The sequence below is a fragment of the Muntiacus reevesi genome, chromosome 10 (assembly GCF_963930625.1).
Source record: "Muntiacus reevesi chromosome 10, mMunRee1.1, whole genome shotgun sequence".
In the NCBI taxonomy this organism is placed as follows: domain Eukaryota; kingdom Metazoa; phylum Chordata; class Mammalia; order Artiodactyla; family Cervidae; genus Muntiacus; species Muntiacus reevesi.
The window spans coordinates 2,287,739-2,313,762 of NC_089258.1; the positions used below are offsets into that span (position 1 = coordinate 2,287,739).

General features: G+C 53.5%; 2 protein-coding genes across 6 annotated transcripts in view; both read left to right on the top strand.

Moving 5' to 3' along the window:
* The first annotated feature begins 2,585 nt into the window (after positions 1-2,585).
* On the top strand, positions 2,586-5,308 carry SFTPC (surfactant protein C). The gene is made up of 6 exons (XM_065947572.1): positions 2,586-2,627; positions 3,333-3,491; positions 4,082-4,204; positions 4,442-4,552; positions 4,898-5,045; positions 5,242-5,308. Exons 1-5 carry the CDS (start codon positions 2,586-2,588, stop codon positions 5,033-5,035), a joined length of 573 nt encoding a protein of 190 aa, XP_065803644.1. The 3' UTR covers positions 5,036-5,045; positions 5,242-5,308.
* An 809-nt stretch (positions 5,309-6,117) lies between these two features.
* BMP1 (bone morphogenetic protein 1) overlaps positions 6,118-26,024 on the top strand; it is a 45,963-nt gene continuing 26,056 nt past the window's right edge. For 2 of the 5 annotated variants that reach the window (XM_065947134.1, XM_065947135.1), the window contains exons 1-8: positions 6,118-6,450; positions 14,629-14,751; positions 17,974-18,144; positions 18,338-18,455; positions 18,756-18,934; positions 19,659-19,764; positions 21,417-21,541; positions 22,056-22,171. In XM_065947134.1, the coding sequence (XP_065803206.1) occupies positions 6,297-6,450; positions 14,629-14,751; positions 17,974-18,144; positions 18,338-18,455; positions 18,756-18,934; positions 19,659-19,764; positions 21,417-21,541; positions 22,056-22,171 (1,092 nt within the window). In that variant the 5' untranslated portion in view covers positions 6,118-6,296. The remainder of the gene's footprint in view (positions 6,451-14,628; positions 14,752-17,973; positions 18,145-18,337; positions 18,456-18,755; positions 18,935-19,658; positions 19,765-21,416; positions 21,542-22,055; positions 22,172-26,024) is intronic. The other 3 variants (XM_065947136.1, XM_065947132.1, XM_065947133.1) reach the window with 3 other exon arrangements.

Below are 26,024 nucleotides of genomic sequence, written 5' to 3' on the forward strand. Positions count from 1 at the left end.
TTAAACCGGCAGTTGGGGGTGAGGAGGGTGGTGGGAACAAACACTTCTGTCTCTCTCTCCTTTCCGGAGCTTCTCTTCTGGAACTCTCAGCTTGGATACCATGCCATTGTGCAACCTGGAGGCTAAAGGCTCTCCAGCTGGAGAGGGGGTCCTCGTGGAGACAAGGCAATCTGCCAGTGCTAGAGAGTTGGGGGCCAGCTCATGACTGAAGGGCAGGGTCAAGGTGGGAGGGGGTGCCCAGCAAAGGACAGGAATTGGGGTGAAGTGTCAGAGTTCAAGTATAAGGAGAATGGGGTGAGGCCAAGAGAGGAGTGAGGTGTGGGGCTCTGACTTACACTCGAGTTAAAGTTCATAGGTGAAGGCATTGTAGAGATCACTTGGCCCAGCAAGCGAAGGGAGCTGGAGAGAAAGGAGGCAGTCGTTAATTGACGTGGTTTTGTACTACAAAGCAACAGAGATGACTTTGGGGAAAGAGACAGGAAAGGGGTGGAGAGGAGAAGAAGATCCAGAAGTAGTTCAGATCTGGGTAAGAGCATCCTCAGGGCAAATGCAGGAACAGAGGATATAAAAAGAAGAGTGTTGAGAGGGTAGGGCGCGAGGCAGCACTAAGCAAGTGGGCTGATTCAAGGACAAGGAGATGGGGACCCCCATCAGACACCACCACCAGCCCTGTGCAAGGCTGTCTGGGCATAACAGTCAGGTGAGGAACTGCTACCAGAAGCCTCCAGCTTGGGACTTCCCTGGTGGTCCAGTGGCTAAGACTCCACACTCCCCATCCAGGGGGCCCAGGTCCAATCCCTGATCAAGGAGATAGATCCTGCTGCCACAATTATGATAGAAGATCTCAAGTGCCCAGAACAGCCGAAAAAAACAAAAACAAAAACAAAAAACCTCCAGTTTGATCTCTGAAAATGGTTTGCTCATTCTTTGATGCAGAAAACCCACAGAAACATGCAAATCCAGAAGTTCAAATCTTCATGTTCACTTTAGGAATATTCGTGAAATGGCACAGGCTATCAAGGGTATGTATATCCCTGAAGCCACCAAGTATTTGAAGGATGTCACTTTAGAGAAGCAATGTGTGCTGTTCCCTTGTTCCAATTGTGGAGCTGGTTGACGTGCCCAAGCCAAACAGCAGGGCTAAACATAGGGTTGGCGACCCAAAAAGAACGCTGAGTTTTGCTGCACGTGCTTAAAAATGCAGACAGTAATGCTGAACTGAAGGGTTTCAACGTGGATTCTCTGGTCAACAAACCCCCAAGATGCCGCAGAGAACTTCGCAGAGCTCACAGTCGATTAACCCCCGTGGGACTCCCCCTGCCACACAGAGATGATCCTGACCGGGGAAGAGCCAGTTATTCCTAAACTTGCACAAGAACTTGTGCAGAAGAGAAAGCTGTCCCAGAAGAAACTGAAGAAGCAAAAATGTATGGTCTGGAAAATAAATTAAGCATAAAACAATTGCAGGGACTTCCCTGGTGGCCCAGGGGTTAAGAATCTGCCTGCCAAAAAAATAAAAAAATAAAAAAGAAGAATCCGCCTGCCAATGCAGGGGACACAGATTCAATCCCTGGTCCGAAAAGATCCCACCTGCCCTGGGACAACTAAGCTGGTGTGCCACAACTGCGGAGAACTCACTCTAGAGGCTGTGCTAGGCAACAAAAGAAGTCACTACAAGAGAAGCCTACGCACTGCAACTAGAGAGTAGCCCCTGCTGGCTGCAACTAGAGAAAGCCCACAAGCAGCAATGAAGACCCAGCACAGCAAACATAAGCAAATAAATAAATACAACTTAAAAATAAATGCAAAAAAGGTAAAACCAGGTTAAAAAGAAAAAGCCTTCAGCTTACAAACAAGCCCATACAAAGAAAGAAAAACTGCACGTTAGTAGGAATTTATAACTAGAAGGGACAGTTTTCAGAATTTGGGAAAGAATGACCAGAGGCATGTCTGAGGTTAGGTACAAGATGGGAGGAGGCAAGGCATGTATACTTGAATTGAAAATCTGACACTCCCAGGGAATTTATGAACCATTTGTGAAACCCTGCACTGATGCCAAAGCACCTCGTGCCTTTGGTACTGTTCCTGTGGGTCCACAAGATTTCCCCTTCCTGGAGCTTAGGCTCCAGGGGCAATGTGGAGGCAATTCTGGGGGCAAGTCTGTTGGGAAGTGTGGTGGACCCATTGGGGCTGGCTCTTGGCTGCCAAAGAGGTTCAGCCTGGCAGAAGAACAGGAAAAGCTATGAGACGGCAGGGGCAGGTGCCAGCAAGAATGGCAGGCATGCCAGGAAGACACCCACAGTGAGAGGTGTATATTTCTCAAGGGCAAGGTTGCTCAGCTCACCCAACTTTGCTTTCCCTGGGGCCAAGAGGACTCACGCGCCAGGGCCAAGGGCCCTCAGATGCTCTTGCAGCTGGCTTATCGGGCCCTTGGCTCTGGAGGGCCAGGAACAAACAGGCTTCAAAGCTGAGGGCTTGGCTGGCAGATAGGGGCTGGGTCTTCTACCTCTGTCCTGTGTCCATGCTGGCACATATAAGACCCTAGTCGTACTCAAGAGATGAGGAGGGAAAGTGTCTACAGCAAGATGGATGTGGGCAGCAAAGAGGTCTTGATGGAGAGCCCACCGGTGAGTCTGATCATGTGTACATGTATGTGTGCGTGTGTACGTGTGCAAGAGTGTATCTGTGTATGACGGGCTCTGCCTCCTCCAACCTCTCTGGGCCTGTTTCCTCACCCAAATTCATTCACTCAACTAATCTAGGATTAAGATTAAAGACCGGGACACCAACCACTAAGACAGATACTCTTGAAATGGTAGACTCAGCAGCCACTAATTCCCATACAAGGGGCTACGAGCCATCAATGGGGTCCGTGGAAAAGACTGTAGAGAGCACTGGGGCAGGAGCTTTGCAGAGAAACTAGCATTTGAGCAGGCTCCAGACAAACAAGCCGGAGCTCACCAGGTGGAGAAGGAGGAAGGCATTGCTGGACGAAGGGATCATATGCCTAAAAGCATGGATTTGGAAGGGAACTGAGAGGGGCTGGGTGTGACTGGGATGTCAGAGGTGTGGAGGAAACAGCAGGAGGTAAGACTGGTGAAACAGGCTCTCTTGAGTCTCTTCAATCTAGACCTCACCTCTAAGCATCTATGAGCTTGTTGGAATCCACGCCCCCTCCTCCAGGAAGCCTCTAACCTGCTCAGCCCTCTTCTGCACGTCCATGGCATTGGTTGTTCAGTCCCGGGAGAGAGTAGGATGGTGTTCCAGTTGTGCAGGGAGAAGGGGCATCTTCATGACCTCACACCTGTCACCCCGCCTGCCCCACATGTCAGGACTACTCAGCAGTCCCCGGGGGCCGGCTCCGCATCCCCTGCTGTCCCGTGAACATCAAACGCCTTCTCATCGTGGTTGTGGTTGTGGTCCTTGTCGTCGTGGTGGTCGTAGGGGCCCTGCTCATGGGTCTTCACATGAGCCAGAAACATACGGAGATGGTGAGTAGATTTGGGATGGGATGGGCAGTGGATACAGGGCAGGTCAGAGAGAGAGGCCCTGGGATGGGGTGGGCAGAGAGAAAATTGCCCACGGGGAATGAGGGGAGGAAGCAAGTGACACCTCAGGGAAGGACAGAGGTGGAAACAGGGTGGCAAACTTGGCCTGGGCTTTTTCACCAGCCCCCACCCCACAGTTGGACAGTCTGTTCCTTCCAGCGACTGGTTCCCCTGGGCCTCTCTGAGCTCCCAGGGAAGAAAGAATAGCATTTGAGTAAAAAGGACTGGGGCTCCCCAGGTGATGCTAGTGGTAAAGAACCCACCTGCCAATGCTGGAGACATAAGAGATGCGGGTTCCATTTCTTACGGGTCAGGAAGATCCCCTGGAGGAGGGCATGGCAACCCACTCCAGTCATCTTGCCTGGAGAATCCCACGGACAGAGGAGCCTGGAGGGCTACAGTCCATAGGGTCTCAGAGAGTCGGACACGACTGCAGTGGCCGAGCACAGCACGGCAGAGGGAACTGCGGGTGGGCGTGAGCTGGGGCTGAGCGGGGAAGGAGGACCACCAGGCAGCACAACGCCCTCCTCCAGGTTCTAGAGATGAGCATCGCAGGCCCGGAGGCACAGCAGCGCCTGGCCCTGAGTGATCGCGTGGGAACCTCTGCCACTTTCTCCATTGGCTCCACTGGTACCGTGGTGTATGACTACCAGCGGGTGGGTATACGCGACCTCTTGACCCCAAGGCTAGGGAACCAGTGGCAATTCTGTGCTAGACCTCTTCAGCTGTGGCCTTCCCACAGGTCCATTTCTCCCCACCCCCAGCACTTTTGCTAAGCCCCAGATTCCAGTATGACTCCTTCCAGTGCCCAACCTAGAGGGAGATGGCCTAGGACCAGAGTTAGGAGCCAGGCAGCGCCTTACTAACTGACCCTCATATGTTCCCATGCCCAGCTCCTGATTGCCTACAAGCCAGCCCCGGGAACCTGCTGCTACATCATGAAGATGGCTCCGCAGAGCATCCCAAGTCTCGAGGCTCTCACTAGAAAATTGCAGAATCTCCAGGTGGGCGTATGGGTAAGAGGGAGGGGGCTGGCTTTTCCCAGGGCTGCTGGCAGGAGCGTTTTAGACGATGACTTTGTCACCTGTAAAAAGCTGCTCCCCAGGGACTGCCAGGAGAATGTCCTCCCTGGATCCTCCTGCACCGAGCCTTTCCTAGCCAAGTTCCCCATCCCCGCCCCGCAGCCAAGCTGCTGGCGTTAGCTGAGCCCACACACCCGCTGGGGGCTCTGACTCCAGCACAACACCTTCTTTACATAGAGACTGCCTGGCACACCTGAGGTCCCTCGTGAAGGACCACAGGTGAGACAGAAACTCAGTTCCCAGCTCCCAACCAGATGCTCTTTCCAGGCCAAGCCCCCAGCGCCTTCCTCGAAGCTGGGCCCGGAGCAGGGCCATGACGCTGGCTCAGCATTCTCTGGGGACCTGGCCTTCCTGGGCAGGACCGTGAGCACCCTGTGTGCCGAGGTGCCCCTGTACTACATCTAGGACTGGTCAGGTGAGCGGGTGTGACCTCCAGGGTCCGGGAAAAGACGCAGCCCTGGACGGTTTGGGCCACCTCTTCATGTCAGCTGACCAGGCACTGGGGGACCCAACACGACGGGGTCACCTACAGAGCTCCCGGGAAGGAAGGTTCACAAACACCCCCTCCGTTCCTTCCCCTTCACATAATAAAGTGTTTCTTTGCTTCCCAGGGCCTCAGGAAGCCCCAGAGGGACAGCGAAGATCCAGGAGCAAAGGGGTCTTGTGCAGACTGGCAGGAAGCAGATCCTGTCGACTCCACTGGGACTGGCCCTGGAGAAATGGGAGCTGTGGGGAGAGGTGGGCAGAGGAGAAGCAGCCCCTAGGGCCCAAGGGGGCTCCTACAACCAAAGATTAAAGCATCCTGATTGCAACACGAAGGGTGTGCCTCCTCTGTCCTCTCACAGCCGCGCTTTGGTGGGGGCCGGCCAGGGGTAAGGCTAGAGCCTTGGGGGCGCCAAGCCGGCTTTCCCGTTCTCCCCCATCCCAGGGTGAGGAGACTGGGGAGCAATCCGCGGGCTCCAGGCGCCCTCCAGTGGCGTCTCCCGAGGGAGGGAGCGAGCCGGAGACGGCGAGAGACCGAAGGACCGAACTAGAGGGACAGGGACCGAGATGGGCGAGAGCGAGGGTCCAAGAACCCGAGAGCGCGACAGCCGCAGGCGGGGAGACGCAGCCCGAGACGAGGGGGGCCAGAGCGGGGCGGAGGCTGCACGGTCGACCCGACGGCGTGTCCGGAGGCCCAGGAGGGGGCTCGGGCCGGACACCCCGGGCACCGGCGCCCCTTCCCCGGCCCCGCCGCCTCGCGCCCCGCGCCGCCGGAGCCCCCTCCGGGCCGGCCGGCTCCGTGCCCTCCCCGCCTCCGGCTGGCGTGCGTCCCGGCCCGGCCGATCTCCGTCCCGGCCCCGAGGGGGGCCGAGCTCCAGGCGAAAACCCGCCCTCCAGCGAGCTCATTTCCCTAAAGAGGGGGAGAGGGAGGGAGGGAGAGAAGGAAAGGGACGGAAAGAAGGGAAGGGAGAGCGGAGAAGCCGGGCCGGAGAGGGGGCGGGAGACAGGAAGGAGGGAGGGCGAGCAGAGGGAAGGGGAAGAGGTAGGGAGAGCGCGGGGGGAGAGCGGGCGGCCGGGAGCGCCCTCCCCTCGCCGCCAGTCCTCCGCTTCCCCCCTCGCCCGCTCCCGCGTCCGGGCGCGCCCCGCCGCCGCCGCCGCCGCCGCCGCCGCCGCGCCCGCCAGCATGCCCGGCGTGGCCCGCCCGCCGCTGCCGCTGCTGCTCTGGCTGCTGCTGCTAGCGCGCCCCGGCCGGCCGCTCGACCTGGCCGACTACACCTATGACCTGGGGGAGGAGGACGACGCAGAGCCCCTCAACTACAAAGACCCCTGCAAGGCGGGTAGGTGCCCCCACCCCGCCGGTCGGGCCCCGGGGCGCCAGGGCCGGACGCGAGCGGCCCGGGGCCCGGAGGGAGGCGCCGGCTGCTTGAGGGTTCGGGGGAGGACAGTCCGGTGTGGGAAGCCGGGAGCTGCCTGGTTGGCAATGCAGTGGGGAACAAAAGAAAGAGGGAGAGAGTGGGGGGGTGGCTGGGGGAATTTTAGGGACTGAAGTTTTGCTGCGATTGGTATGAGCTGCCCAGTGGCTACCTCTGGTGTGACCCCAGAAGGGTTCCTCCCGGGATACCGGGAGGAAACCTGTGGCCAAGGAGGCTTTTCCTTCTACTGGAAACTTTTCCGGCCAAACTCCTCTGTGTGTGCGTGTGTGTGTGTGTGTGTGTGTGTGTGTGTGTGTGTGTGTGCGCACACGCAGTTTTCCCTTCTGCCAGATCCGGGGCTCCAGCATGCTGGTGTTTTCCATCCTGTCTGTCTGGGCTGCCCTAGCGGCTGCACATCTGTCCGGCTGGGTTCCGGGAGGCCTCCATCCCCAGGAAGCAGGTCTCCTGAGAACCAACCCCCCACACCCACCCCAAGTGGAAGAAAGTTTTTTTCAAGGGATCCTCTGAGATCATGCCCCCTGGGGATCCCATTTCCCCGCCAGCAGCAGCAGTTTAGTGAGACCTCAGAGACAGCTGTCAAAAGTCAGAGAAGCCAGCTCAGGACTGGGACTGACTTCTGTCCCTGTGTGCCAGAGGCCCCTACCAAGGCCAAGTGGTGGTGGAAAGGGGGAAAAACGGAACTCAGATACTGTGTATCAGCTCTCTCCATCCTGCAGACACTGGAGGTTAATGAGCCCAGGTCAGGGCCCCGGAGGGGTTGTATGTGTGTGTTCTTTGTCCATGAAGACCTGGTGTAACCCCTTCACTCCTGCTGGGCCCAGAGGGATTCCCCCCTGCCCCCCCACCAGAGTGACCAGATGGTCTTGCACTCCAGCCGTTTGCATGATCAGATGACCCTGAACAGGCTGTCATGGACAAGATAAGACACAGGGCATAAGATAGCAGAACCTTTCCTCGACTTCCAGCCTCTGATTTCAGACTGTCTCCAAATAGTCAGGGCCAGGGAATGACTCGGGGTACTTGGAATTCTAGACATACCTGTGGGTGGCACGAGGGACTGGAGGTCAGGTTGTTCTGACCCGGGGACCCCTCTTTGGGTGATGGAGCAGAGTGAACTGCAGGCATAAGGGACCTTCCAGTGGGAGGAGGAGAAGCCAAACCCTCACTCAGCCCTTCCTCCTCCATGCCTGCTGGGCTGTGAGCAAACCAGACGTTAGCTTCCATCTTTCTCACTGGGCTTGGGATGGACATAAGGCTAAGTGGCCAGAGTGTGGACTTTGCAGGCAGGCAGACAGAGCTCTCAATCCTAGACCCACAACTCATTAGCTGTAGCATCTTGGGAACAGTAATTATCATCTCCGGACTTTGCTTTTCTCACCTGTAAAATGGAACTGATAATACGTTTCTCCGTAGAGTTGGTGGTAAAGATTAAATGTGAGAACACATATAAAATGCATCTTAGAGCTTAACACTCAGGAAGCACTAAATAAATGTTGGTGGCTTACCCCCTGTTTTCTGTGCCTCGCACACTTACTTCATTTTTTTTTTTTTTTCTGAGAAAATAGGCTTGGTTTTCAGGAATAGAGAATATCTTCCTAATCCCGTCCTGTGTCATTTATTCATTCAGCTGGCCTGCATTTGGACTTCCCTGGTGTCTCAGACAGTAAAGGATCCGCCTGCAATGCAGGAGACCTGGGTTTGATCCCTGGGTGGGGAAGATCCCCTGGAGATGGGAATGGTTACCCTTCCAGTATTCTTGCCTGGAGAATTCCATTACGGAAAGGTACCAGGCCATCAGGCTTGATGTGAGAGATAGAATTATAAGCCAGACTCCCTGCCCTCAAAGGGCTTACAGTCCAAAGGGGGCACAGGACACCTGTGGGTGAACCAACTGCACACACCAAGATGTCTTACGTGCCACCTTGGAGGGAAAGCCCTTAAAGGCTCAAAGAGCCTCTTGCCCCATGGTAGTGGTGCTGGCAGAGAAACAGTGATCACAGCACACCGGGAAGGTTTGGGAGATCTTCATGGAGAAATAGAGCTGGACAAGGCCTTAAAGAATAGGAATGAAGCCAGGCTGATGTATTTCACTACCAGTTGGAAATTGGAGCAATTTTTTGGAGCAGCGGAGGTTCAGGGCTCCATCCCAGTCTCAGATTTCATGCTGGCTGGGTGGGGTTAGCTGAGTTGGAACTTCAAACGAGGGCCTTGGAGCAAGTTCTCCACTAGGGTGAAGTGAGGCTCGTGGGGAGCTGGGCCAGGCCGAGGGGTGGCCAGGAGAGCCTGACAAGGCCAGGACTTGGGGTCAGGGCAGGCTTCCCTCCTCAGTGTGACTGGTACAGCCCCTCCTCCCTCCTGCCTGACTCCTCAGACCCCACATCAGCACCCTTGGGCCTCAGGTCCCCAGATTCTTTCCTCTGTTTGTGTTAACTTCTGCCTGCCGTCACCTCTTGCCCCAGCTGAGCCCTGACCTCCAGATGCTGGTGGCAGATGGTGTCTGTCTTGACTTCCTTTGAATGCACCTGGCTGTACCTGCTTGATGCTCTCCAACTCTCTTCTCTTCCTTCTCCTTCTTCTGACTGTCAAGAGTTATGGTTACTGTTGGCAGTAAGGGCAGAATTAAGACCCTTGAGACCCTGGAGAGGTTCTGGCAAGACCAGCGCAAAGGGCAGGATGCCAAAATAGCCTGTGTGTGCTCAGAGCTGTTTCCACCAAGCCCTCTTTTTCTCTCCCGGGGAGATTGCGACTCAGCCCTCATTTTTTGTACGCTAGGATGCCAAACCATCAAGGAAATCGTTTCCCAAGATTCCCAGTTCCTTCTGGCTGCTCCAGATGACTCAGGGCTCTGGGAGAGACCATAGAGGCAAGAATTGGGACGCAGCTGCTCCATTCAGCAGAGAAGCCCACAGGATGCTCCTGAGCCAGCAGGGACCTTAATTCTGCCTCAGTTGGCAGCTCAGAGATGTGCTGTGGAGAGGCCAGGTGGTCTAGTAGCTCACTATCCTTATCCCAGGGGCTTTGTAACCCAGATTTGGACTTCACAGGGCCTCAGAGGACTAGATTATAGGCTCTGGAGGTTGAGAAGCAATTCCTTCTCCTGCCAGACCACTTTCCCCCCTCCAGACATGCTGCATGAGTCACCCACCCACCTATACCCCTGCTCCATGAGTCACCTTCTCTTTTGGTGCCCCAAGGGAGGAGGAAAAGGCTTATAATCTCCCTGGACTCGGGATGAACAGGGAAACAATGGGACTCTCCTGGAAGAAGCAGCTCTCAGAAATTCTAGTTTCTCCAGGGATTTTGGGAGAAGATATTGGGGGAGGAGGGGACATAGTAGAGTGCATCACTGAAGACCTCCTAAGGATAGCCGAGGGATTCAGCTACTCTCCCTTTCGCTTCTCCTCTCTTCACTTCTGAACGCACCCCTCTCCTTCAGTGAGGGGGTGTAGCCTGTGAAATGGGGTGTGCACATACAGTTCTTTGTGTATCTGAAAAACAGGGGCTTGCACAGGGAAGCAGTGAGTGTGTTTTTACACGTCTGTGGGTGTGTCCCTGCTTTATGGGCAAGTCTATTCAGCTGTGCATGTGGATACTCCTGAGTACACATGTATGTGCAAATATGCCCCTGTGTGTAAATGTATGCCTGTGATTAAGTACATGCAAACACTTGCAGGGGGCTTCGCAAGTGACACTAGTGGTAAAGAATCTGTCTGCAATGCAGGAGACCTGGGTTTGATCCCTGGGTGGGGAAGATCCCCTGGAGGAGGAAATAGCAACCCACTTCAGTATTCTTGCCTGGGGAAATTCCATTGACAGAGGAGCCTGGTGGGCTACTATCCATGGTGCCAGAAAGAGTCAGACATGACTGAGCGACTAAACACGCACACAAACACTTGCAGGAGCTTAAGCATGTCCTCCCCCAGCTAGAAGCTTGCTAGAAGCCTGCATTTATGTGATGGGTGGGATCTGTATAGGATGCCTGGTACACACCAGCCAGGCTCCTCTCCGTCCTTCCAAAAGGGTAGGCGACTCTGTGGAGTCCCAAGGCCAACTGAAGGATGTGTGCAAAGGATGCAGCTTGATGTCTTTCATCTCCTGCTTGAGGTGGGGACCCTGGCTCTGGAGCATTCATAAATGCTCCTGGCTGAGTTAAAGCCTGAAAACAACAAAACGTTTGATTCCATGTTGAAAACAACTACTATTCCGACCTTGACCCTTCCTTCTGGGTGAGGAGGGGCTTCCTGGACTCTCCAGAATCCAGTTTCCCTATCTGCCCTGGAGGACATTGCACATGGTCAGGGCCTTCAACCCGTGGCCATAAGGCTCTCCTGCCCATCCCATCAACCCTCCCCCCTCAGTTCCCACGCATTCTTCAGTCATGACATTCACACCACTGGGCGCTGCTGACAGTGAGTGCTCCACTTCTAGACTAGCCCAGGGCTGCTAGGCTAGCCCAGGGCCTCTAGCCTAGCCCAGGACTGGTCCTGCCTTCTGCTCACCATGCCCTCCACACTGCCTTGCTCCTGCACGCCAGCACAGTTCTGTGGCCTCTGTACTTGGAATTAAAGGTTCTGCTTTTCAGGGGCTTCACTGAGCCCAGAGGCCTGTGTGGGTGAAAACTGTATGGCCTTGAAAGTAGAGAGCTGACCTTGAGACCGTGGGGCTATTATTGGGGTGATATTAGCAGTGATCATTTAGTGGGTGCTTACTATGCTCCAGGCTTTGGGCCGGATGCTTTCTTTACATGCTTTATTTTGTGCAATCATCCTGGGAGACTGATTCTTTTATTAGCTCCTTTTTTATGTAGGGGAAAATTGAGATTTAGAAGAGTTTTTGTGACTTGTCAGTGAGAAATAGTCACGCAGATTCAAAGCAGACCTGTCTGACTCCAAAGACCTTGTTCTTTGCTGCTGTGTCTGAAGATGAGTTTAAATATCCAGTCACATTGAATCCTTGTGATACCTACAGGTGTGGCTGTGTGAGCCTGGGGGTACAGTGTCTGTGCAGAGGTGCAAAGAGGGCCGAGGTGTAGGGGCATTCACATGGCACTGGGTGTGTGTAAACTTTAGCACACAGGACTCACCACCACCTCTGTGGGGTCTATCTCCCATCCCATGTCCTTGCTCAGACCACCCTTGTATGTCAGCTGAGAAGCACCTTGTATTGCTATCCCAACAGTTGCTGAGCCAAGGCCACCAAGGGTGATGTTTTCAGTAAGAAAATCTTTCCCATGTGGAGGAAGAAATTCTGGGCCACTTACCAGCTGGTGACCTTGGCCAAGTCGTTTCCCGTCTCACATTCAAGTGTTCTGATCTCTCGAATCAGGGCTGGCGTGAGCATGCGTGCTAAGTCACTTTAGTCATGTTCGACTCTTTGCAACCCCATGGACTGTAGCCCGCCAAGCTCCTCTATCCATGGGAATCTCCAGGCAAGAATACTGAAGTGGGTTGCCATGCCCTCCTTCATGGGATCTTCCCAGCCCAGGAGTTGAACCTGCGTCTCCTGTGGCTCTTGCATTGTAGGCAGATTCTTTACCACTGAGCCACTGGGGAAGATCTGCTCAAGTCAGGGAGGAGGGCTCAAATCTAACCACTAGGTTATTTCTCTAAGAGTTTATAATGGGATGCTCCTTGGCAAGTATATGGCTGGAGTTTGGCTTATTGGGCATATCCCTGGTGGGCCAGGATTAATGAATTCATTAATGTGAGAGCACTTTGTCAACAGGAAAGCGCAAGGCAAATTTCAACAGATATTTACATAAGGTGTCATTATTGCTACTATTACTGGCTTAACGGGTTTGGAACTTGCAGTTGGTTTGTGTGTGTTGGAGCTTCTGCATGTGTGTTTTAGGACTGTCTGTCTGTGATGTGTATATTTTTTGGTGGATGTGTGTTTCAGAATGAGTATTTTTGTGTATATGTATTTAGAATATGGGGCTTGACTGGTGGCTCATTGGGAAAGAATCTGCCTGCCATTGCAGGAGGTGGAAGGTGGAAGATCCCCTGGAGAAGGAAATGGCAACCCACATCAGTATTCCTGCCTGGGAAATCCCATGGACAGAGGAGCCTGGCGGGCTGCAGTCCATGGGGTCGCAAATGAGTCAGACATGATTTAGCAACTAAACAAACAATTTGGAATGTGGGTTCTCCAAGCTGACAAACTTGAGGTATAAATTCAGCCTTGGTAGTGACTAGCAGCATGATCTCCATTAAATCATCGCCCTTCTGGGCCTCAGTTTCCGCATCTGTAAAATGGGACACTGGCCTAGGCAACTGCTAAAGTCACTCCACATTCTGCCAGGCAGCTCCAGGTCACACCAGTCGAAGAGTGAGTGTCTGTTGGCACATGTTTGCAAGCCTGAAGTTTGTCAGCATGACACTTCACTTGAACAAATGTATGTCGAGTGCCTCCCACCGCCAGAAGGGGTGGTGTGGGTGCTGCTCGTGTGTGCGGGAATGTCTCTGTGACTTTTCTGGCCCTGTTTTGGATGGCACAGGTGTGGATGTCACCGTGAGTCTGGCGGAGCACTGACTCCTGTGTGTGACGCTGTGGTGATGACTAGGGGTGTGTGTGTGTATGTGTCCACCCAGCAGGCCAGCTGGTGAGGAAAAACCTGTGTGCAAGGCCTCAAGGTTAGAACAGTTTGTGTAACGCTGCCGGCCAGGCCTCTGTAGCACTGGGATGAGAAGCAGATGTCGCTGTGGGTGGATCTGCGGGAGGCTGCTCTCTGCTCCACCTCCAGCGCCCCTTCTGCCCCCCACCCTTCTGCCCACCACCCACGGCAGCCCAGCATGAAGCTTGCATCTGAGCACCTTCCAAAGAACTTTCCAAAGGGCTCAGTTCCCCCTGTATTTCTCAGAAAGTGGACTGTTTAGTCCATCCCTCTGGAAACCTCGTGAAAAGATGTTCAGCATCACTCATTATTAGAGAAACACAAATCAAAACCACAATGAGGTGTCATCTCACTCCAGTCAGCATGGCCATCGTCAGAAAGTCTACAAACAATAAATGCTGGAGAGGGTGTGAAAAAAGGGAACCCTTCTACACTGTTGGTGGGAATGCATACTGGTACTGCCACTATGGAGAACAGTGTGGGGATTCCTTAAAATAAGTTGGGAATAGAACTGCCGTATGACCCAGCAATCCCACTGCTGGGCATACACCCCTCAGGAAACCTCTCCCCACAGAACCAGAAATCAAAATGCCCTGGGGTGGGGGACCCTTTTTCCCCCAGATCTTTCTCCCTCCCGAGAGGGGACTCTGAGACTCAGAACTGGAATCATTGTTAAACCTTTTCCTCCAAGCCCATCAGGTGTCCTGACTTCCCTACCACACTTACCTGCTCCCATTTTTATTCATAGGGTCCCCCTCAGTGTAATTGAAATGGCAATTGTTAAGTAAATTCCACATCCCCAGCACAATGCCAAGGTTATGGCCCCCCAAAGTAGATACTCTGTCCTCTTAATGCCTTTGATTTTGTTGGTAATACCCGTCCCTCCCTGGAATTCTCCACCTCTGTTTTTGTTTACTTGTATATCTTTGAAAGTCAGTTTCCTACCGCCGAGTGGGGACCACTTCTGTCTTGCTGATCACTAGAGTAGCACCTGGCCCACAGTAGGTTCTTACTGTGTGCTCAGACTCTTAGTGACCCCATGGACTACAGCCCACCAGGCTTCTCTGCCCGTGGGAGTCTCCAGGCGAGAATATTGGAGTGGGTTGCCATTTCCTCCTCCAGGGGATTTTCCTGACCCGGAATCCAACCCCCATCTACATCTCCTGCTTTGCAGGTGGATTCTTTACTGTTGAGACGTTACTAGGCATTTGCTAAAGAATGATGGAATACATGAAATGACCCTATCTTTGAGGAGTCTGGTGGGGCTGAGCATCAACTTTGATGAGATTTCAACTGAAAAATGAGCTTGAGCTTCCCAAAAGATCCTCAAAGCTGGCCCCCCACCACTCCTCTTCCTTAGAAGGCATTTGAGGATTACAGTTGCAGTGAGGGCCAGGGGCGGTGGCCACGGGGTCAGGCTGTCAGTGCTGCACAAGGGGACTGACTCTCCCGGCCTCTTCTCTCTCCAGCTGCCTTCCTTGGGGACATCGCCCTGGACGAGGAGGACTTGAGGGTCTTCCAAGTGCAGCAGGCTGCGGATCTCAGACAGCGTGCAACCCGCAGATCTTCCATCAAAGCTGCAGGTACACTCGGTACGGGCCAGCCCTCCTCTGTTCCAGAAGTGGAGAAACAGGGAACCCCTCTGTTCTCAGCCAGGCCATCCCAGGACAGAGGTGGTGAACTCGAATCCAGCGTAAGGGCTTGTCTTCTCCTAGTGTATCTTTATCCCTTCCCCAGTGCAGTGGCAAGTGTAGACATACCCAGAAACGAAGCACCCATGTTGTTTTTGCTTACAGCTTATGAAGTATTTTCAAAAGCATTATCTAACTTGACTGTCCCCAGCCACCTTCAAAGGTAGGTCAGGACAACTCCCACTTTACAGACACAGATCTTCCTCACCTTATGATTGGGCTGAAAGGGTGAAAAAGTCAAAGTGTTAGTTGCTCAGTAGTGTCCAACTCTTTGCGACCCCATGGACTGCAGCCCCGCCAGGCTCTTCTGTCATGGAATTCTCCAGGCAAGAATACTGGAGTGGGTAGATATTCCCTCCTCTGGGGGACCTTCCCGACCCAGGGATCGAACCCGAGTCTCCTGCATTGCTGGCAGATTCTTTACTGTCTGAGCCAAGATGGGGTGCATCCTGATAAACCCATCATAAATTGAAAATAGCTTAAGTTGAAAATGCTTTTAATACACCTAATCTGCTGAACATCATAACTCAGCCTAGCGTACCTTAAAGGTGCTCAGGACACTTACAGACACCTATTATTGGGCAAAATCATCTTAACACAAAGTCTATTTTATAATAAAATGATGAATCCCTCATATAATTATTGAATACTGTCCTGAAAGCAAAAAACAGAATGATGGTCTGGGTACAGAATGGGTGCAAGTATGTGGGTTGTTTCCCGGCACGATGGTGTGGCTGGTGGGGAGCTGCAGCTTGCTGCCACTGCCCAGCATTTTAGGAGAGGATACTGCCTATCACTAAACTTTGAAGTACAGTTTCTCCTGAGTGTGGATCACTTTCGTCCCATCATAAAGTCAAAACACTGTAAGTCAAACCATCATAAATCAGAGACTGTCAGTACAGAAACCAAGAGTCACAGAGGTAAGGTGACTTGCTCAGGATCCCAGAGCTAGTCAGTGGCGGAACTGGGACAGGAACCAAGCCTTCACACTCTAAATCCGAAGTTCTTTGCTCAACACCACAGTTCCTCCTGGCCTCTCCTCCTGCTCCCATTTCGCAAGCCTCTACGCATCCTTTTGAAAAAGACAATGGCAACCCACTCCAGTGTTCTTGCCTGGATAATCCCATGGACAGAGGAGCCTGGTAGGCTGCAGTCCATGAGGTCGCTAAGAGTCGGACACAACTGAGTGACTTCACTTTCACTTTTCACTTTCATGTGCTGGAGAAGGAAATGGCAACCCACTCCAGTGTTTTTGCCTGGAGAATCCCAGGGACGGGGGAGCCTGGTGGGCTGCCGTCTATAGGGTCGCACAGAGTCGGACACGACTGAAGTGACTTAGCAGTAGCAGCACGCATCCTTCACGGCCCATCTCAAGAGCTGCTCTTGGGAACCTTCCCTGATCGTCTCCCAGGCATGACCAGGCCACCATTTGCTGTGCTGTCTCTGCTCTGCGCTTATACTATTAGCATCTCACAAGTCAAACCACACTGCAATGACTTGTTTATACTTCTCTCTCCCCAGCTGGACTTGAAGCTCTTCAAGGTCAGGGGTGGGTCCAAGCACCTCCCAGCCAGCCTGGCACTTGTGAATGGGGGAGGGGAGGGTGGGATTGAGGCCCTGGGCTCTTTTAGTTCTGTCCAGCCTTCTCACTGCTCTGCAACGTGGTCCTCCTCACAGATAACCCTCCCCTTGCCAAAGCGGGGGATTCTCACGTGGGGCCTGTTCTGGGCACACTCTGGTGGTGCTGCGTAGTTGTCCAGTCTGCATGAGGGAGGATCTTCACTGGGGCAGTCCATGGAGTAAAGGTCAAACTATGCTGGCATTGGAGGGTGACCTGGTAGTCTGATAACTGGCAAGGCTTATTTGACCTTAGTGGGGGGACTAGGAGACACGGGATAAGGGGAAAGACAGGGGAAAGCTGAAAGGAGATTCGGATCACCTGTACCTGCCACTTACCATCTGACTTTGGACAAATCTTAGGCTTTAGTTTCCTTATCTATCAAATGTAGGTAGTGACACTTGCCCAGTCCAGCCTGAGAGCTACTGTGTCAAATGAGGACCTGTACTTGGGAATACTTAAGAAGACATCAAGTTCTGTATGCTCCACAATTAGGAAGGCTCCTTGGTAGCTCACTCAGTATAGAATCTGCCTGCGATGCAGGAGACTCAGCTTTGACCCCCGGGTCGGGAAGATCCCCTGGAGGAGGGCACAGCAACCCACTCCACTGTTCTTGCCTGGAGAATCCCATGGACAGAGGAGCCTGGCGGGCTACAGTTCATGGGGTCACGTAGAGTCAGACGTGATTGAGCGACTAACACTTTCATTAGCTGAGCAGGAATGCTTCCTAGTCACAGGTTCCCTGTAGGTCCCAGGGAAACGAGTACACCGCTCTTCTCTTATTACTTGTAGTCTATTCTTATTGTTCATGGTAGTTACAGTTTATAGTTATAAGGTTATAACTATAACCTTAGAGTTATTCCATAAAGTCACTGCAAACATTGAATTGGTGAATTCTGAACCATTACTCCTAGGAGAAATACAAGGTTAATTTCCTACAAGCCTCTGGTCACATTTTCATCAACTTGTTAACACACAACCAAGTCATATATGTGTTTCTATCTAAAGACATCTTATTTGCTATATCATTGATTTATTAACACTGAACTCATAATCAACAGCACTGTAAGTCAAGCCTGAATGAAGATTATGTAACACAGGTATTTTCCCTATATACATCGCAGCCCTCTTGCACTTGGAAGTTAGGGGGAGAGTCATTTTAGACAGTGAAATCACCAAGAAAAGGCATAAAAATGCAAAAAAAAAAAAAAAAGTGGCACTCAGTAGATGATGAAAAAGATACTTACCTACAGAATGAGCTGAAACAGGAGGGCAGCCTGTCCCCTTGTTCAGGCTCAGCCCAGATCATGTACATTGTGTGACTCAAAATTTCTACTGCTCATGCATCCCAGCCAGTGACCAGGAAAGAGCTGATGGTCTAGATTTGGGGGGGTTTACAGATTGTAGTGAGTGGGCAGGCACAGAACCCCTAGACAATGAGTATCGGTTGTCATTTGCTTCCCCCTGCCCTTCATGCCCTTGCTGCCAATGGCTTCCTTTTTCAGTTTCAGGAAACTCCTCTACCCTCAACAGCCAGAACACCAGTACGAAGCCTCAGAGGAGAAGCCATGGGAGATGGAGAAGCCGGTCCCGGAGCCGGCGGGCAGCCACGTCCAGACCAGAGCGGGTGTGGCCTGATGGAGTCATCCCCTTTGTCATTGGGGGCAACTTCACTGGTGAGCATGATGGTGGGGGCAGTTGGGGGTGGGGCCCTCGAGCAGCCTGCACCCCACCCCGGCCTCGGGGTGGCTCTCTCCTGCGTGGTGGTGAGTTGTGCCTTCTGCCTGTCTGACGAGTGGCTGACTCTTCAGCAGAGGGTGGAGGCGAGCCCACCTGGACCCTGACAGCCTGGCCTCCCTTGTCCCGCAGGCAGCCAGAGGGCAGTCTTCCGGCAGGCCATGAGGCACTGGGAGAAGCACACCTGCGTTACCTTCCTGGAGCGCACGGACGAGGACAGCTACATCGTGTTCACCTACCGCCCCTGCGGGTGAGCAGGGGCCCCTGGGCGCAGTACCCTCGGCCACCGCCCCAGCCCGTGTTCGGTCCTGGGCTCTGCAGCCGTCGCCCCGGGCACGGCCTGGGCCATCTGTCCCCTCCCACCGTGGGGGCATCTCCCCAGGAGCTGCCCCGGATGTGGCTCAGACCCCAGCACACAGCCCGGGCATCCCGCGCTCGGCCCCTCCTCCACCCCTCTGCTCCTTGGCCCCCCTGGCAGCCACGCCCGGCCCCTGAGTGGATGCACTCCCCCAGCTCGGGACCGCCCCCCTGAGCTGGCCCCGCCCTCCAGGTGCTGCTCCTACGTGGGCCGCCGTGGCGGGGGCCCCCAGGCCATCTCCATCGGCAAGAACTGTGACAAGTTTGGCATCGTGGTCCACGAGCTGGGTCACGTCATCGGCTTCTGGCACGAGCACACGCGACCCGATCGAGACCGCCACGTCTCCATCGTGCGCGAGAACATCCAACCAGGTACAGACCTCTGCTGCCCCTCCAGGGTCCCTGGTCAGGGTGGGAGCTGCCCCCTCAAGCCATCATCTTTGCTCAACGTGGTATTACAGTCCCAGTCCTGCCTGAGGTCCAAACCCTTCCCCGGAAGCATCTTCTCTGGGTCAGTAGCAGCTCAGGGACCACAAATCCGTTGTCAGATGGGGGCCCGGACAGGTCTAGGTCCTGCACTCAGGGCTGCGTGGAGCAGCCAGAACCCACCTGGCCTTCAGGGTGGGGTTTGGGGAGGGGTCGGCCCCTTCTCCATGCTGCCCCAGCCTTTCTCTTCACTTTTACCCAGTCTTCAGCTCTCTGCCTACTCTGTCCTCTAAAGGGTTTTTTCTCTCTCCTTTCTCCCTCCTATGCTCTCTCTTCCCTCCCTTCCTGCTTCCTCCCTCTCCTCCCCTCTTCACTGCTCTCATCTCCCCAGTGGTTCTAGAAATGGGCGCCTCCTTCCTATCAGTCCCTTGAGTCATTTCTCCAGCACATCCTCACCCCACCTACACCCTGCTGGACAGACTCTTCTAGAGACCTGCCTCTCCCCCAGGCTTCCCTGGGCCGCTGCCGGACCCCAAGGTAGGGCGTCACCTCTCGAGAGCAGGGAGGACCCCATCCCCCACCCTGAAGAGGCAGCGCTGCAACCCACGGAGACCCGCCCCCTCCCACCCCCGCCCTCCCTCCCCACACTCCCTTCTCCTGGTCTTCGCAGGGCAGGAGTATAACTTCCTGAAGATGGAGGTCCAGGAGGTGGAGTCCCTGGGGGAGACCTATGATTTTGACAGCATCATGCACTATGCCCGGAACACATTCTCCAGGTGAGAGATGGGGGCCCCCCTCTTCTGGGGCAGCCCAGCCTTGCCCTCTGTAGACCTCCCAGTTTGTACTAGCCTGCCCCACTGGGGTCGTCAGTGAGGACAAGTGTGGGCCCCTGGGGGTCTGAGGCCCTGGAGCAGAGGACCCATGGGTGCTGCCTGCCCTGCTGTTCTCTTCCACAGTGGGTCGGTGGCAGGACAGGGACTCCCAGGGCCTATGTTCCTCACCTAGTACTGGGCAAAGTGGGCCCAGGAGGCTGAAACCCAGCTGCTGCCCAGGCACGTGGGATGCCCATGCCCAGGAGCTGTATCAGCCCGAGGGAACTGAGTTTTTCCCTCAACCATCCGCCAAAGGGGACGCATTTCTCTGGTGGGTCTGCCTTTTTGCAATTGGCTAATCTGTACAAAGGCTGGCTCCTCCCTAGGTCAGCCCCGCTCCCTAGCTCATGAGCACATATACACCTACTCTTTGTCCTGAGCCCAGGCTTCCCAGTAGCTCAGACAGTAAAGATCCGCCTGCAGTGGGGAAGACCCGGGTTTGATTCCTGGCCTGGGAAGATCCCCTGGAGAAGGGAATGGTAACCAACTCCAGTATTCTTGCCTGGAGGATCCCACGGACAGAAGAGCCTGATGGAGTCAGTTCAGGGAATATTGCAAAGAGTCAGACAGGACTGAGTGAGTAAGCACAGGTTCCCAGAAACCACAGGCAGAACCCCCAGCGGTCTTGGCCCAGCCTCGCCATCCCAGCTTCTCCTCAGCAGAGGCTGGGAATCAGCCCTTCCCCCCTCAGGCTTTCCCTCCCCCGCCACGCCTGGCCTTTCCCATGCCTGGCTCTGCCTCTTCCTCCATCTCTGCCCTCCCAGGCACTGGCCCTTCCCCTCTCCTCAGTCGCTGCTTCTAGACCCTCTCTTCCTGCTTCCAGACCTGAGGGAATAGACCAAGGAAGGGTGGTGAGGTCACCCCAGCCCCCACCCACAGACCACCCATTTCCCACCAATCCCACCCCAGTTCCTGCTGAGGTCCACCCAGCTGGGTGTGAGTCAGGGGCCCTGGGGAGGTGGAGGGCTGCCTGCTCTCCCTGCATTCTGATCTTCCCAGATGGAAACACCCATGACCCAACAGGCAGGACCTGGGTGGACAGGAGACACGATGGATCAGGAGCTGGAGGGGCTGTCTCGGGGTCTGGTCTGGCCACAGTGGAGCCTGCCCTTTGGCCTTGTCCCCGGTGCCATTAGGAAGGGCGAAGGGCTGGCCCTGTGTAGTCCTGGGAGAGGCGTCGGCAGGGCTGATACAGCACAAGGGCCTCAGAAGCAGGGCCGAGACACGGCTGACAAGGGGGTCTGCGGTCTCCCAGGGTTGGGAGGTGGACCAGACGGAGCCGGGGCACGGGTGGGTCCCCAGGGCCTCCTTGGTCTGTGTTCTCGACCTCCCAAGTCTTCCCGGGGCTCCCCCAGGCCCTGTGGCGTGGCTGCCACGGAGCAGGGTGGCAGCTGGTCAGTGGGCAGCGTAATGACAGGGTGAGATGTCTCCACCCGTCCCCGACCCTGCTGAGGAATGTCTGGGCTCTGGCAGGGTCGTGACCTTGGGTGCATGCAGGCGAGCTGCCCTACTTCCGTTCGATTCTCACCCCGGGCTGGGCTTCTCCTCCTCTCCAGGGGCATCTTTCTGGACACCATCGTTCCCAAGTACGAGGTGAATGGGGTGAAGCCCCCCATCGGCCAGAGGACACGACTCAGCAAGGGAGACATCGCCCAGGCCCGCAAGCTCTACAAGTGCCCAGGTCAGGTCAGGGGGGCGTGCAGGGCGGGCCCTGGGGCCGAGAAGGTTGAAGCTGTGAGACTTACAAAAGTCGGGGGCAGCCTGGTTTCCGGGGAGGGGGCACCCAGGTAGGGGCAGTGTTCAAGTTACAGACCCAAACTGAAGCTCAGATCTGGTGGGGAGGTGCTGAGCCACCCACCCGCTGAGGGTCTCTGAGAGTGAGGGGCAGTGGGAGCAGAAAAAGCCGGGGGGGGGGGGGGTCCATGTGGAGCAATTCCCAGGAAGTGAGACAGAGTGAGGCCCTCCCAAGGAGCTCGACCTTAACACTGGAAGCCTTGTTGCCTTGACAACAGGGCATCCCTGGCACTAGGTAGGAGAAGAGGAGAAGGAGGTGGATCTTAAAGGAACAGAACCATCCCAGACTCCTTCCTCTGCTCAGCCATTCTCCTGGCCCCCAAAGGGCACCAGGGCTCAGAAGGAGAAGCCGGAAGGTCGGGGCTGCAGCAGGCAATCTGACCGTTTCCTTTCCTTGGCAGCCTGTGGAGAAACCCTGCAGGACAGTACAGGCAACTTCTCCTCCCCCGAGTACCCCAACGGCTACTCTGCCCACATGCACTGCGTATGGCGTATCTCGGTCACACCTGGGGAGAAGGTAAGTGAGCACTGCTTCCTCTGCCAGGACCCCGAGTAGCAGCTGAGTCCTTGTGGCCTCGAATGACCTGCCTGGGGACTGTACTCATTCACCCCACCGGAGGATGGGAAAGTGTGAAAGTCGCTCAGTCACGTCCGATTCCTTGTGATCCCATGGGCTGTAGCCCGCCACGCTCCTCTGTCCATGGAACTCTCCAGGCCAGAATAATGGAGTGGGTGGCCATTCCCTGCTCCAGGGGATCTTTCCAATCCAGGGATTGAACCCATGTCTCCCGCATTGCAGGCGGATTTTTTTACCATCTGAGCCACTAGGGAAGCCCATGAGGATGGGAGGCTTCTACTGATAGTTGTATACAAATGCTAACTCATGAAGAGCATTTCCTATGTGCCAGGCATTTTTCTGGTTGCTTCTCAGATCCCTTCACAGGCTTTTCTCATGGAGTCTGGACCTCTCACCCACGCTTGGGCCTTCCATGTCCTTCATATTTTTATCGCACCCACAGCTTTTCAGGCTTTATTTCTCTTGATTGGAACTTGGTACTTAATGTTCTAGTGCAGCCATGAGCTGGGTTAGATTTTATTATCAGTCACATTGCTTGTTCCAACAGGTCTCAAGATCATTTTGAATCAGAATTCCACCATCCACCAGGTAGCCATTCTCACTGTGTCATGAACTCATTGGATATGCATGTCTTCTGGGTCTTCCAAACTCAACCTTTGATCAAAATATTGAACAGGACATAAATCAAAGCAGATCCCAAGATCTCCCTCTGAATTGACATTGACCCAGTAATCTGCAGGCTTCAGGCAGAGCTACTCCACTAGCAGTGACTCCTTTAAGAGTCATTACCAGTCAGTCACAGGTCACCACTGGCTTGACCAACCACAGCAAGAGCCACTTCTGAGACCAGGCCTGTGTCATCTTTATGTCTTTGGCACAGGAAGTGATTAATAAATGCCAAATAGGTGGGTGGATTGCCTTAGCAAACATAAGTCCTATTTCACCAGTTGGTAAAAACCCTTTTAAAAAGGAAGTAAGATTTGTCTAATGTGTCTTGTTTCCAGTGAACCCAAACTGGCTCCTAGCAATCAAGTGTTTCTTTTCTAAATGGTCACAGGCCGTCTATTTTAAATGGTCACAGACCATCTGTTGAGTTGGGGATTAACACTGAACTCCATGGTTTGCGATTCCCAGAATTAAACTCCAAACTCTCCTCCCAAAACACTCATGCGCACATTCTCGCACACACCCCTTTTGAAAATTGGAAAGATTCTGTTCTGACTTCTCAAGATTACAGACGCGGATCACATCTGCAAGTTATTTGAATGTCCTCTGATGTCATTTTTGAGTCTAGAGACAAAAGCCAATTTAAATAGGCGCTTGCTGACTCTCCTCCTATATTATTGAGCTTCTCTTTTCAAATGATGTTTACTTCTTGTAATTTGAAGATCATCCTTTTTTGCAACAAACTTTCATTGAGAGTTAAGTAATTCCCTATCTCTCTCGCTTAGCTTTCTACCATCATCCCTCAACAGTGAACCCACCCCTTCCTTGTTCTCCTTGTTCTGAATCTAACTTAAAAATTGCAGTCTTTTTTGCTGTCTTGTACTGACCTTGCCCTGGATTCTTTCATTCCTCTACTGAGGTGTTTGGAAATTTCACCACAGATAATAACAACATGTAATGACTACTGAGCATAGTGATTGGCCAGGCATGTGTTAAATTCTGTGTTATGTCTTTTAGTTAGCCCCACAACGTTAAAGGCTGGGTGCTAATGTTAGCCTTATTATTATTATTATTATTTTGGCTGCACCACGCAGCCTGTGGGATCTTAGTTCCCTGACCAGGGATCAAACCCGAGCCCTTGGCAGTAAAAGCACAGAGACCTAATCATCTGACTGCCAGTGAATTCCTGTTGGCTTCATTTTGTATACGAGAAAGCAAACTTAGTTCTAACTTGCCCAGGATCTCGTAGAACCTGGGTTATGATATCAGAGTCTGAGATTGCAGTACTGTGTGTACTCCAAAGCCTATCCTGTTCTTCCAACAACTACCTAAGTGCCTTCAGCAACAGGGCTGCCTGGCCACTTTGTGCCTGACTTTGGGCCCAGCACTGGGCATGCACAGGTGCCCGATGTAGTCCCTGGCCCTGGGGAGCACCCAGGAGGGTAGAGCATCCTTTCTTTCCTGTTAGGGGGTTTGCTTTGTCAGAAGGCATAGGGCAATTTTGTCAGGACCCACTTCTTCCCTTCCTGCTCCGGGCTGACATGGGCTGGCCCTAGTCTCTAGAGCAGTGGTTCCCAACCTTTTTGGCACCAGAGACTGGTTTCATGGAAGACAGTGTTTGCACAGACCGGGGTGGGAGGGATGGTTTCAGGATGATTCAAGTGCATTGCATTTATTGTGCTAATGATAGTATTTGCAGCCACTCCCTGGCACTAGCATCACAGTCTCAGATCATCAGGCATTAGATTCTCATAAGAAGCATGCAACCTCTATCCCTCACATGCATAGTTCACAATAGGGTTCGTTCTCCTATGAGAATTTAATGCCATGGTTGAACTGACAGGAGATAAAGTTCAAGGAGTAATGTGAGCAATGGGGAGTAGCTATAAATACAGATGAAACTTCACTCACTTGCCTGCTGTTCATCTCCTACAATGTAGCCCAGTTGCTAACAGGCTGTGGACTGGCAATTAGGGTGGGGACCCCTGCTCTAGTGGCCATGTGGCCTTGCCTTAGAAACCTCTGTATGCCTTGAGCCTGCTCCCTCCATAACTCCCACAAGACTCACCATCCTTTTTTAGTGGTGTGCCCAGAGCTCCCGGGAGTAGGCTAGAGATAAAAAAAAAATTCATATTAACCAAGGCATGATTGGAGAATTCCATGAACAGAGGAGCCTGGCAGGCTACACTCCATGGGGTCACAAAGAGTCAGACACGACTAAGCTACTGACACACACACACACAAAACATACCCATGGCCCTGGTTGAAGCTGTAGAATTATAACTGAATGAAAGATGGAAGTGTTGGGACAGAAACATTTAAAGGCTGGGGAGAATAGAAGATGGCGTCATAAAATTGTCACAGCCACTCCTTGTGGCCGATTATGTGCAAAGCACTGGCATCCTATATGCATGATCTCATTATTCCTCATAGCGGTGTCATGATGCAGGTACTGTTATCCCTACTGGAGAGAGGAGGGTCTCGAGGCTCAAAGGGCAGAAGTAGACCTGGCCAAGTTTGCTCCACTAGCAGTGGTAGAACCAGCTCTCAATTCTAGGACTATCTGACTCCAAAGTCTACTCTTTCAACAGAACACCTTAAATAAATCCAACTGCTTTAGCGAATGGACTTTGACATCTGTTTGGCTCCTGAAAGGTTGTTTTTCACACGCCTCCCCGTTCTCAGCTTATTGCCAGCAATGCACGTGATATGTAATCTTATCTTGTACCATCACACAAGTCTCGGTGATGTCAAACAGATGAAAGAGCCACTTTGGAGGACTTCTCTGAGGATCCCTAAGTCTTTACGCTGCAAGTGATTAGCAGCTGCCCTGAAGAGTATTTACAGTGTTTCCCAGGCAACAAAGGGAACTCCTTTATGAGCAGGAGAGTGCTTTCAGGACACCAGAGTCAACTGTTGCAGAGTAGCCAAGAAGATAAGAGTATACAGTGTTTTTTGGGTTTGGCGTATCCGTCCTCCTTCCCGTCCCTGCTTTCCGACTTCCTCTTTCTCAAGGTCCAACCCAAATTCTGCCTCCTCTGTAAGGCCTTCCCTGACCCCTACTTCCCATTCCCCAACTGGGCAGGGATGAGCCATCTCCCTCTTCTGCAAGGCCTGGGCTGAGTCC